General features: G+C 48.4%; 1 protein-coding gene and 1 pseudogene across 1 annotated transcript in view; one reads left to right on the forward strand and one right to left on the reverse strand.

Moving 5' to 3' along the window:
• Positions 1-3,099: 3,099 nt before the first annotated feature.
• LOC101354583 (suppressor of cytokine signaling 6-like) lies at positions 3,100-6,760 on the reverse strand (annotated as a pseudogene).
• The window catches only part of LOC101341649 (calpain-8), an 89,064-nt gene continuing 83,690 nt past the window's right edge, over positions 6,759-12,132 (forward strand). Inside the window, 1 exon segment of the mRNA XM_012555413.1 lies at positions 6,759-6,995. Coding sequence (XP_012410867.1) covers positions 6,759-6,995 — 237 coding nt within the window.

The following is a 12,132-nucleotide window of genomic DNA, read 5'->3' on the forward strand; positions in this document are numbered from 1 at the left end:
TGAACAGGTTTCAGTGCAGCTTACAGACTAAGACAGACTAGGAAGAAAGGCCTGGCGATCTACTTCTGAAAATCAGCCAGTGAAAACCCTGTAGATCACAACGGTGCCATTTCCGACTGACCACAGAGATAGTACAGGACTGGGCACCATTTTGTTCCTTCGTGCGTGGGGTCGCCATGAGTTGGAGGCTGACTCCATGGAGCTCTCTAGGCTCCAAAGGTACAATGATGAGCAAAATAAACACAGGAATTGTCCTCGTGGAGGTTAGAGCCTGGTGCAGCACAAGGACATTAAATAAATAATTGCAGGGATCAGTGCTGAGTCCCTGGGTGGCACAAATGGTTTGCACTCGACTACTAACCTAGAGGTTGATGGTTTGAACTCACCTAGCAGCACTATGGAAGAAAGGCCTGAAATCAATCACAAGGCTCAGATAATTAGGCAGTAGGTTCAAAGGTGAAAATAACTTCCCCTTTCCTTTTCCACACAGGGTTGCTAGATTTCTCCTGGAATCCAGGGTGTGTGAGGGGATTCTGTGTTGATTCAGTGGAGGTGTGGTTCTGGTTTTGGGGGTGGGGGGATCGGGCCACCTAACCACCCGAGTGAGACCAGGGTCTACTCTGTGGGCTGGTGAAAAGTAACAGTGAACACTGGATGAACTTACTAGTGGGAGTGGGTGTGGAATCAGGGGAAAAGGTGCAGAGGAAATGAAGGTGGGTCCTCTATGGGGCAGGGCCAGAGCCAAGTCCTTCTGGTGCTGGCTTGAGCCCTTGAAGGTCAGTTTGGCCTTGAATTTGTGGTGAATTCCGGTGTTATAGATTGTATTGAATTGTGTCCCTCAAAAATGTACATCGGCTTGGTTAGGCCATGATTCACAGTATTGTGCGGTTGTTCACCATGTTGTGATCTGACGGGATTATCCTATGTGTTGTAAATCATAACCTCTATAATGGTAATGGGCGCCCTGGTGGCGCAGTGGCTAAGGTTATGGCTGCTAACCAAAAAGTCAGCAGTTCGAATCCGCCAGCCACTCCTCGGAAACCCTATGGGGCAGTTCTAGTCTGTCCTATAGGGTCGCCATGAGTAAGACTTGACTCGACGGCAATGGGTATGATGCTAATGAGACAGGATTATAGGCAGTTATGCTAATGAGGCTAGACTCAATCTACAGGATTAGGTTGTATCTTGAGTCAATCTCTTTTGAGATATAAAAGAGAGAATCGAGCAGAGTGGAGGGGGACCCCCTACCACCAAGGAATAAGATCCGGGAGTCGAGCATGTCCTTTGGACCCAGGGTCCCTATGCCGAGAAACTCCTAGACCAGGGGAAGATTGATGACAAGGACCTTCCCCCAAAGCTGACAGAGAGAAAGCCTTCCCCTGGAGCTGGCACCCTGAATTTGGACTTCTAGCCTCCTGGACTGTGAGAGAATAAACTTCTATTTGTTAAAGCCATCCACTTGTGGTATTTCTGTTAGAGCAGCACTATTTAACCAAGACATCCAGGAAACTACATTTTAGCATGGACACCTGGGGAAGAGACTCTTCTTTCTGCTTGCCCAGGCCTTCCCCCCAGCTGAGGGTTTAGTACATGGACTGTCACTGACATAGAAGGGTGGAGCTGGAGGCCTCAGAGGTGAGCTGGTGCAGAGCTTCTTAGAGCATGGTCCTTGGCTCCCTACATCGCTGGGTGGGGTGATGGTTTAAAAACTTCAGATTCCTAAGTCTTACCTCGTACCTACTGAATCAGAAGTTTTTTGTTTTTTTTTTTAGATGGGGACAGTGGTAGGGCCTGTCAGGGAGTCAGCATTGTAAGCAAGTGCCCCAGGGCATACTGTATTAGTGCTCTGTGGCTGCTGCGACAAGTTACAACAAACTTGGTGGCTTAAAATGGCAGAAGTTTATTGTCTCCCAGTTCTGGAGGCCAGAAGTCTGAAACTGCTTTCACTGGGCAAGTCAAGGTGTTGACATGACCTCTCTTCCTCTGGAAACTTTAGGGGAGAATCAATTCCTTGCCTCTTCCTGCTTCTGGTGGCTGCCGGCCTTCCTTGGCTTGTGGCCACACCGCTCCAATTTCTGCCCATCGTCACTTTGCTTCTTCCTCTTCTGTGTGTGTGTCTGCCTCCATCACAGGACCCTTGTGATTGCAGTTAGGGACCACCCAGACCATCCAGGATCATCTCCCCATCACAAGATCCTTAACTTAATCACACCTGCAAAGACCTTTTGTCCAAATAAGGTAACATTTACAAATTCTAGGGCTTAGGAGCTGGTAACTTTGGGAGGTCATTTGTCAGCCTACCACACACACTAGTTTGAAAATCACTGATCTGGCCCACATTCTCACATTCTTAGGGCAGATTTTATTTTATTTTTTTTCAATTGCCATTGAGTTGGCTCTGACTCATGGTGACTCCATGTGTGCAGAGTAGAACTCTGCTCCACAGGGTTTTAAGGGCTTTGTGGCCTTTCTGGAAGCAGATCACAGGCCTTTTCTTCTGAGGCACCTCCGGGTGGGTTCGAATCACCAACCTTTTGGTTAGTAGTAGAACACCTAACCATTTTCACCACCAAGGGACTCTGCGTAGTGTAGGCAGAGGAAATTGGAGCTCAGAGAGCAGTAATCAATTCAAGGTCACACAGGCTGTCATTCATTTCTTAGATTAGAACCCAAGATTCCTGATTGCCAGGCCCTCTCTTTCTGGTCCTAGTTTGTAGGGATAATGATACCTGATATTTACTAAGTGTTTCTCTCTTTCTTTTTTCCATTCTAGAAGTTTTCGTTCAATTTTACTTAGGGCTGAATACACATGAAATGTGCTTTTAGTGCATAAATATCACAGTGGCTAGCAGCAAAGGACGTGGAGGGGGGATTAAGGAGAATCTGATCATTCACATTGTGATTTTTCTGCACATTGAGGAAAGATAATTCACACTTCCAAAACTTCCAAACTTCCCTTTTGAAGGAACCAAAATAAACCCAAGACACCCTGCCGACAGCTCCTACCCCTAGACAAGTTGAGGACTTTTCTACACAGAAAACTGAAATATTGATAGCAGCAAAGGATTTTGATAGCAGTGAAAGTTTGTAAAGGGCATTTCAAGCTCTTGCTCCCAAAGTGCAATTTCCAGGGTTCTCAATCTTTCCGCAGTGCTTCTCCTGTAGATAGTCCTTCGTTTCGTTTGGCACAGGCAGTTTCTGGATCAAGTCTATCTCGGTGTGCAGCCCTATCACGGCCCAGGAACTGCTGGGAGCGCACCTGCGCAGAGCGGGCACCCGAGACGGCGAATAACGAAAGCTTTGATTTCAGAGTCCCTGACTGAACGTTCGATGAGATCGACTATCGACCTGTGTCCTTCCACATCTGGCTCCTCGTAGAAGCTAAACCTACCAGTCGAGTGCTCAATCCTAGTGTGAAGTAAGTGTTGGCCATCGGAGCGGAACCTCAAGCTTAAAAGGTAACGGTCATCAGAAATGTCCCCCATGAGGAGAAAAGAGCCACCTGGCCCTTTCGCTAGCTTCCCTTCTGCCTCCCAGCGAGTGAGCGGTCCCCAGTACCATCCTTGTTTCAGCTCCTCGGTCAGGCTTGTCACCCGCAGGCCCACTACTCTGCACTGAGTCATAGACTGTCGCCACCCCAGGAGCAGAGTTGGGATCAAAATCCAGTGAAAGCGCACACTTTCAGGCACATGGGCATCTGGGCCAGGGGGTCCACTGAAGTTCCTCTGGATTTATGATTCTGCATTGGAGGTAGCAACGTGGGAGTGGAGGACATCCTTGTGGCGCGCTCTGGGGCTCGGCAACAGGACTCCCTTGGTGCCAAACAACGAGCTACTGGCCTGGAGCTCCGCAACGACATGCTGGGCGCGCCCAGGTCCTGGCCTGCCCGACCCTTGTCTTCCGGAAAGAGCTCCACCCCCTGGAGGAGGGACTGCAGAGGCTTCCGTGGGGGGGGGGAGCTGTCCAGTGTAGCTCCGAGACCCCTCCAGGGGATACATCCCTTCACTTAAGGCGCAGTGTACTGGCTGTAGTCCTAAGGCCTGAGTCCAGTGACGACAGGCACATGGTCGTCAAGGCGGAGGTACAGGTCCCCGCTCTGAGAGTATGCGCGTGCCTCAGGGAGCTGGTCTGTTCTTGGCACACTTTCAGGCTGCAGGTCATGAAAATCCTTCCGGACCCCGGCCAGGGCTGGACTGGGCCTGGAGGAGTGGACCAGGCTTTGCCTCTCACCTCCATCTTGATGCACGTCTTCTCGGAGTTCTGTGCTGCAGAGGCCACGGGGTCAGCTCTCGTGGTGATTGCAGCGAGGTCGACTGTGTGGGCCTTTGGGCTCTCACATCTTTGACGACCACCAGGGCTGAGGAGAAGGCGCCCTCCTCGGCCGAGCTCCCGGAGGCCGCGCCGCCCTTGCCTCTCTGTTTCTGTCTCGCAGAAAACTGCCTTTTTAAGCGTACCCGTGAGGCTTTCACGTTTTGATCTGTTTTTCCCACTTTTTTCCCCTTTACTGTTGGTATCACAGCTAGCCATATCTTCACCGTAGCAGCTACTGTCTAGTCATCTAGCGCTGCTGTAACAGAAATACCACAGTGGATGGCTTTAACAAACATTTATTCTCTCACATTCTAGGAGACTAGAAGACCGAATTCAGGGTGCCAGTTCCCGGGGAAGACTGTCTCTCTGTTGACTCTGGGGGAAGGTCCTTGATAACAATCTTCCCCTGGTCTAGGAGCTTCTCAGCCCAAGAGACCCCAGGTCCAAAGGATACATTCTACTCCTGGCACTACCTTCTTGGTGGTATGAGGCCCCGTCTCTCTGCTCACCTCTCTTTTATATCTCAAAAGAGATTGACTTAAAACACAACCTAATCTTGTGGTTTGAATCCTGCCTCATTAACATAACTGCCTCTAATTCCACCTCATTAATATCATAGAGGTAGGATTTAACAACACATGGGAAAATCACATCAGATGACAAAATGGTGGACAGTCACCCAATGCTGGCAATCATGGCCTAGCCAAGTTGACAGATGTTTTCAGGGAACGTAATTCAATCCATGACAGCTACCAATTAAGGAATCATCTTCCCTAACATCATTGGCAAGTGAAGGTTGTGACACCTTTACTTTACTTAAGAAAGAAAGAACTTTACTTAAGTTTCTTCTTTTCTTTATTCAAGTGGAAAGATTTCTGGAAGGTTTTAAGACTAATTTTCTTCTTTATGACTGGTCACGTAATCCAGGGGGATCAATTTCTCTCTGGGATATTGTCCCCGGATATCTGAAGAGGCTGCAGTGCTGCGTGTATGTATTTTTGCAGCTTCATTTAATCTCTGGAGCCATGTTCTGCTAGAAAATTTCAAGATGGAGTAGCGATCCCTTTAGGGTTCACTGTGGTTCAGGTCATGTCTGCCTCCCAGGCCTTCCCAGATATTCTCTCTTCTCTCTTCAATGCCAGATTGCTTCTTCTCTACCGCTGAGGACTGCTGCTGAGGAAAATGGGACAGCCACTGCTCCCCAAATGGATTCTTCAAACATGATGCCCTCCAAGCGAGCACATTCATGTCCAGCAGCACATTCTGTGAGAGGCCCTGTCCTGCTGATCCTCGGCCCCAGCCCTGGAGCAAGGTCTGGGCCCGCTGGCCCCTGCTGCGCTGCCTGGCCTGGCCTAGAGGCCCACAGGATGAGATGGTCAGACCTGCATGCCCCAGCTCCCAGCTCCCAGCTCGTAGCCCCAGGTCACTCAGGCAACAAAGGCACGGCTGGGCCCGAGGGCTGGGACAGGGTGGACGCCTGAGTGTTTCTTATTTACTATCCTAAGCTAATTACATGTACTATCTCATCACTCTTCCAAACAATCCTATGAAGTAGGCCCTATATTATCTTCCACTTTACAGATGAGAAAAATTAAAGGGCAGAGAGGTAAACAACTTGCCCAAGGTGAGGGAGCTACTTAATGGCGGAGCTGGGATGGAAACCCATGCAGTCAGATGCCAAAACCTTCATTCGTAGGTTCAACAACCTCCAGTTAGACTTAGGCTGAATCCATCTGTCAATCACCTTCTGGGATAGTTTTGTCCTAGTCCCTGGGTGGTGAAAACAGTTAACGCACTCGGCTGCTGAAAAAGGTTGGAGGTTTGAGTTCACCCAGATACTCCTTGGAGGAAAGGCCTGGCGACCTACTTCCAAAAAAATTAGCCATTGAAAACCCTATGGAGCACAGTTCTACTCTGACACACATGGGGTTGCCATGAGTTGGAATTGATGTGACAGCAGCTGGTTGTGTTAGCAAATAGGGAACCAAGCTTCTTTGGAAAGAAAGAAGACTCCTCTAACCACTTGCTGTCCTCATGCTCAGAATTCTCCAGTTTCTTGGTGACAACTTTCCGCACTCTGCATGATGAGACACCTTTTCATCTTAGTCCATGGGCACAATGGGAGCCAAGCAGGCCCTCAAAGAGGTGGGGGTGGGCGTGACACAAATGGGTTTCTTAGGCTAATGGCTTGGGATGAGGCTTGCAAAGCTCTCAGCTTCTTTAATGGTCTGCTGAAAGGCAGAAGCAGGGAGGTGGGGCCGATCCATCTACACCTTGGGTACATATTTGTTCCAGGCCATGACTCATGCCCTGGAGCAGGACCTCAGGTGAGAGGCTGACCTGCTCCACCTCCCTCCAGCCGCCTTATGGCTCCCCTCCCAGTGGGGCGGGTTTCTGACTGTGCGGAGCAGCCTTGCCCGCTGGTCCACGCCACGGAGCCCACAGCCATGGCAGCCCTGGCGGCCGGTGTATCCGAGAAGCGGGCAGTGGCACAAGGTCTCGGCTCCAGTCAGAAAGCTGTGAAGTACTTGGGCCAGGACTTCGAGACCTTGAGGCAACAGTGCTTGGACTCAGAGGTCCTGTTTAAGGACCCAGAGTTCCCAGCGTGTCCATCAGCCTTGGGGTATAGGGACCTTGGACCACATTCCCCGCAAACTCAAGGCATCGTCTGGAAACGGCCCACGGTAAGGAGGTAGACTTGCTATTGAGTGTCGTGGCTGGTGGAGGGCCCTTGCTTGGGTCAGAAGGAGTGTATTGAGAGGTCATTGCTCTGGATCTGAAGTTCCTGGATCCCATATTTCAGAAAGCTTCTACCCTTCCCCCCCATTTTTAAAATCCCTTTAGTGAGGAGTGCTGGTGGTGCAGTGGTTAAGAGCTTGGTTGCTAACCAAAAGATCAGCAGTTCGAATCCACCAGCCACTCCTTGGAAACCCTACGGGGCAGTTCTACTCTGTCCTATAGGGTCACTGTGAATCCGAGTCGACTCGAAGGCAACAGGTTTTTAGTGAGGTATAGAGGGAAGAGCATATGCAGGTGCTCCCCATTTGTTTGGAACCAGACAAACTGGATTTGAGTTCTGGCTCTGCCACTTTGTGGCTGTGTAGCCTTGGGCAGATTAGCCTCTGCAAGCCTCAATTTACTCATCTGTAAAGTGGTGCTGTTGTTATTAGTTGCGTTGAGTCGACTCGGATTCATGGTGACCCCATGTACGACTGAACGACTTGTTGCTGCGTTGTGCGCCATCTTCATGATCGTTGGTATGCTCAAGTCAATTGTTGCAGCCACTTGTATTTTGAGTGTCTTCTAAGCCAGGGGGCTCATGTTCAAGCGCTGTATTGGACAATATTCTGTCGTGATCCGTAGGATTTTCACTGGCTAATTTTCAGAAGTAGATCTACAGGCCTTTCTTCCTAGTTTGTCTTAGTCTAGAAGCTCCATGGAAGCCTGTCCACTCTGGGTGACCCCGCTGGTATTTGAAATATTGGTGGTATAGCTTCCAGCATCACAGGAGCACACAAACCACCACAGTACGACTTGTTTTACGGGGTTGCATAGTAGGCACAGAATACACAGTAGGCATTGAGGCACAGGCCTCCTGGTCCAGCCCACAACAGAACAAATCAATGCTAGATGTGACACCATCATTACTGAAAGGGGCAGGGCGGCTTACACTTAGGAATTGCCATTGTTCCATCAGGGCTGGTGGGTGGGAAGTTGGGGGCAGTGGATCCATGAAGGCAGATGGAAGTAAGGGGCTCCTGGGTGCTACTATTGATGCCACCCAAAGCTCAAGGGTACAGTGTAGAGAACCATCAACCCTAGTTCCCATCCCACATCTCTCAGCCTTTTAACCTTGGCCCAGGTACTTGTTGCCTACCCCATTACCTACCATTGTGTAGCCCTTAGCAAGTGACTTGACCTCTGAATCTCAGGGACAAGACTCCTGTCTTAGTTATCTAATGCTGCTATAACAGGAATACCACAAGTGGATGGCTCTAACAAACAGAAATTTATTCTCTCGCAGTCTAGGAGGCTAGAAATCCAAATTGAAGGTGCCAGCTCCAGGTGAAGGCTTTCTCTCTCTGTTGGCTCTGGGAGAAGGTCCTTGTCATCAATCTTCCCCTGGTCTAGGAGCTGCTCAGTGCGGGGACCCCAGGTCCAAAAGACATGCTCCCCTCCTGGTTCTTCATTCTTGGTGGTAGGAGGTCCCTCTCCTCTCTGCTCGATTCTCTCTTTTATATCTCAAAAGAGATTGACTGAGAATACAACCTAATCCTGTAGACTGAGTCCTTTCTTATTAGCATAACTGCCTCTAATCCTGCCTCATTAACATCATAGAGGTTAGGATTTACAGCACATAGGATAATCACATCAGATCACAAAATGGTGGACAATCACACAATACTGGGAATCATGGCATAGCCAAGTTGGCACACATTTTTGGGGGACACAACTCAATCCATAACAACTCCCCTCCACACAGTGTGATTGTAAGACTAGAGATGATTCATGTGAAGTGCTCTGTCCGATGTCTGTCACCTAACAAAGTCTCAAAAGGGGGGACTGTTCAATGGACCCACTCCATGCCCTTGGCCACCATGGGGAAATCAAGTCATGGCACCTATTTTCCTGGCAGTGGTTGAAAAGGAAGGGTAAGGAGAGAGCGATTCTTTGAAATGGTCAAAATCACCATCCACTCCAGCCATCTCTATGCCTTCTGCTGTCATCCTATCAAGAATGCACAACAGTTTCCACCTTCATCCTGCCTCCCCGCTGCCACCATGCCTGTCTTACTACCCCCTCTCTGCAAACTATGGGACTATCCTGCAACATTGGTGAAATCTGGATCGGGAGTCAGGGTTTTACGCTCTAATTTCAGAGTTGACAGCCACATTTCATTTCAGCAGACAGTGTTTTTGAGTCTCTGTTTTGTGCTGGGCAGTGGCTCTGCACTGTTTGGGAAGGTGATGTGGGAGAAACGGAGGAATGAGCTGTGGTCTCAGAACAGAGGATTGATGCCCAAGGCAGAATAAGTAGTCACTAAACAGAGGCATCAACAATGGACCGTAGGAGCCTGGGGTGTTACCATCACATCTGGACAGGCTTCATGGAGGAAGAAGCATTCTATTGGAATTGAAGGATCCCAGGGGTTTGGGGTTGGGGGCATAGAGGATTTCACTTAGTGACCAAAGCTGGGTATCAGTTAACCTTTGCCTAGTTTTCCCCTTTCCTTTGAAATTCTTAAATTCCCTTCCTTCTCAGCCCCATTGCCCCTTCTCCCCAAACCATGTCTTCACCTGGTCTCACTGTCCACGTAAATACTGTAATGACTGAATGTGCTGACTGTGTCTGTCAGCAGATGCTATACAATCCAGAAGACAAGGCAGAGGAACCTGATTAATATGGAATTGAAGGACTCCTATTATTCGTAGTTTTCAGACTCTTATTGAATAAATAAATGCATGTCAAAATGTAGCTTCTCCATCCTCAATCATCAGTGAAGAATTGTCACATGTCTGTTGAAGGCCAGGCTCATGCTCACACACACAGTGGTACATTGGAGGACATAGCTTGATCCTCTAAGATCTTATAGATAGTTAAATAGACTTCTGAGTCCCCAAAGATCCTGATGATATCTCTATTGGGCGTGTAGCTGGGAAGGTAGGAAAATCAGCCTCTTCCTAAAAGCTTCATTTCTTTCTACCAAGAGGTCTCTCAGGGGCCTGCAAGCATGTTGGGTTGTCCAGAAATCAGATGCATTGCAAGGTCACTTGTGACTTTTGGGGGTGACTTCTTCCTCAGTTCCCAGGGCTTCAGGCCCACTGCGCAGATGTGGCTCTTATGGTCCTGGTTCTCACAGAGATGTTACTTTTCACCTGGCTTTGGGGGAAAGGAGAGGAGATGGGCTGAATATGTATGGATATATGTTTTTGCCCTCTCAATAATACACTGGATACTTAGATGCTTTCTGAAATCACAAAATTTGACATTTCACCCCGCTAGATATTTCTGCCTGACTTCAACCTGCTGAGTGAAAGGTTGACTTATGCTCTTGTCCCAAGGGTTGGAAGACAAGTTTGCCCAGATGAAGATCTCAGGTTCAAGCTTGAGTTCTCAGGATGCGCTGTTGGCCATTTATGTTCTTAGGGCAATTTTTAACACTAGTGTTGGGTAAGAACAGTAATCCTACCACAAACAAAATGGCGGCCCATGTGAGATCAGGGACATCTCTAAGCAGCTGCTGCTCTGCAGCCTCATTTCCAAGCTTCCCCACTGTGCTGGGTCAATGCCCAGACAAGGCCTCTATAGTTTGAAGAATGCCCAGTGTGAGCGGGCCCTACTGCAGCCCAGTCAGTGATAGTCTTCTCTGAAGTGTCCACTTTTGGGCAGTTAGGTAGTTTATTGATCTAAAGGAGAAATATGCGGAGAGAGGAGAGAGGCAATGTCAGCTGCATAATAAACAGCCATGAAATAACCCATCCAAGTTAAGAGAAACATCGAGAGGCTGAATTGCTGGGAGAAGGCTAGGATAAGGACAAAGGTGGCTTCCGTTCTTCCACCAGCCGCTGCCTCTTGGGTTAGTGAATCTGGAGTTTTCAATTCAAAAATGATTTGTTGAGTGCTAGTCATGTGCAGGTGCTAGAGAGGAGCTTTCACGGAGCTTCAGCTAGTTGGGAGAGAGATAGTGGACAAGTAGGCAACTGACAGGCAAGAGAGGGGTTAAGAGCATGGGTTGGGTATCCCATGGATCAGGGTTTTGGTCCGTCTCTGCCATTTATAGCTGTGTGGCCACAGGTGTGTTACTAACTTCCCCAAGACTCAGTTCCTTCATCTGTAAAATGGGAATGATAATATTACCAGCTCATTGGGTTATTGTGAGGCTGGAATGAGAGAATGGCTTTAGAACAGTTACTGGCACATAATAAGTACTTAATACAATGGGCTATCACTAGCTATTATCACAAGACTGAATGTCCAGACTGTGAAATATAAATCTGAACACAGTGTTATGTGGGTTCAGGGGAAGGAACAGTTACGTTTAACTCTGGAATTGGGGCAGGTTAATTACTGGAGACATTTGAGCTGGGTTTAATGGAGGGAGAGGATCATGATGGAGACCAAGGAGAACTCTATCCCAGATAGAAGACAAAGATGTGAGCAAAGGCATGGGATTATGCAAGTGTATTCAGAGAAAGGCAGTTGTTAAGTGCCATTGAGTTGGCCCCCGACTCATGGTGACCCCATGCACAACAGAATGAAACCTTGCCTAGTCCTGCCCCATTCCCATGATCAGTTGGGAATTGGGCCGTTGTGATCCACAGGGTTTTTCATTGGCTGACTTTTTTTTAAAATTATTGTGCTTTAGGTGAAAGTTTACAGCTCAAGTTAATTTCTCATACAAAAATGTATACACGTATTGTTATATGACACTAATTGCAATCCCTATAATGTGACAGCACACTCCCCCTTTCCACCCCAGATCTCCTATGTCCATCCAACCAGCTCCTGTCCCTTCCTGCCTTCTCATCCTGCCTTTGGACAGGAGCTGCCCATTTAGTCTCTTGTATCTGCTTAAACTAAGAAGTACATGCTTCACAAGTATTATTTTATGTTTTATAGTCCAGTCTAATCTTTGTCTGAAGAATTGGCTTCTGGAATGGTTTTAGTTCTGGGTTAACAGAGCTTCTGGAGGCCATCTCTTCGAGAGTTCCTCCAGTCTCAGCCAGATCATTCAGTCTGGTCTTTTTATGTGAATTCGAGTTCTGCACCCCACTTTTCTCCTGCTCCATCAGGGACTCTCTGTTGTGTTCCCTGTCAGGG

The sequence above is a fragment of the Trichechus manatus genome, unplaced genomic scaffold (assembly GCF_000243295.1).
Source record: "Trichechus manatus latirostris isolate Lorelei unplaced genomic scaffold, TriManLat1.0 scaffold00039, whole genome shotgun sequence".
Lineage (NCBI taxonomy): Eukaryota > Metazoa > Chordata > Mammalia > Sirenia > Trichechidae > Trichechus > Trichechus manatus.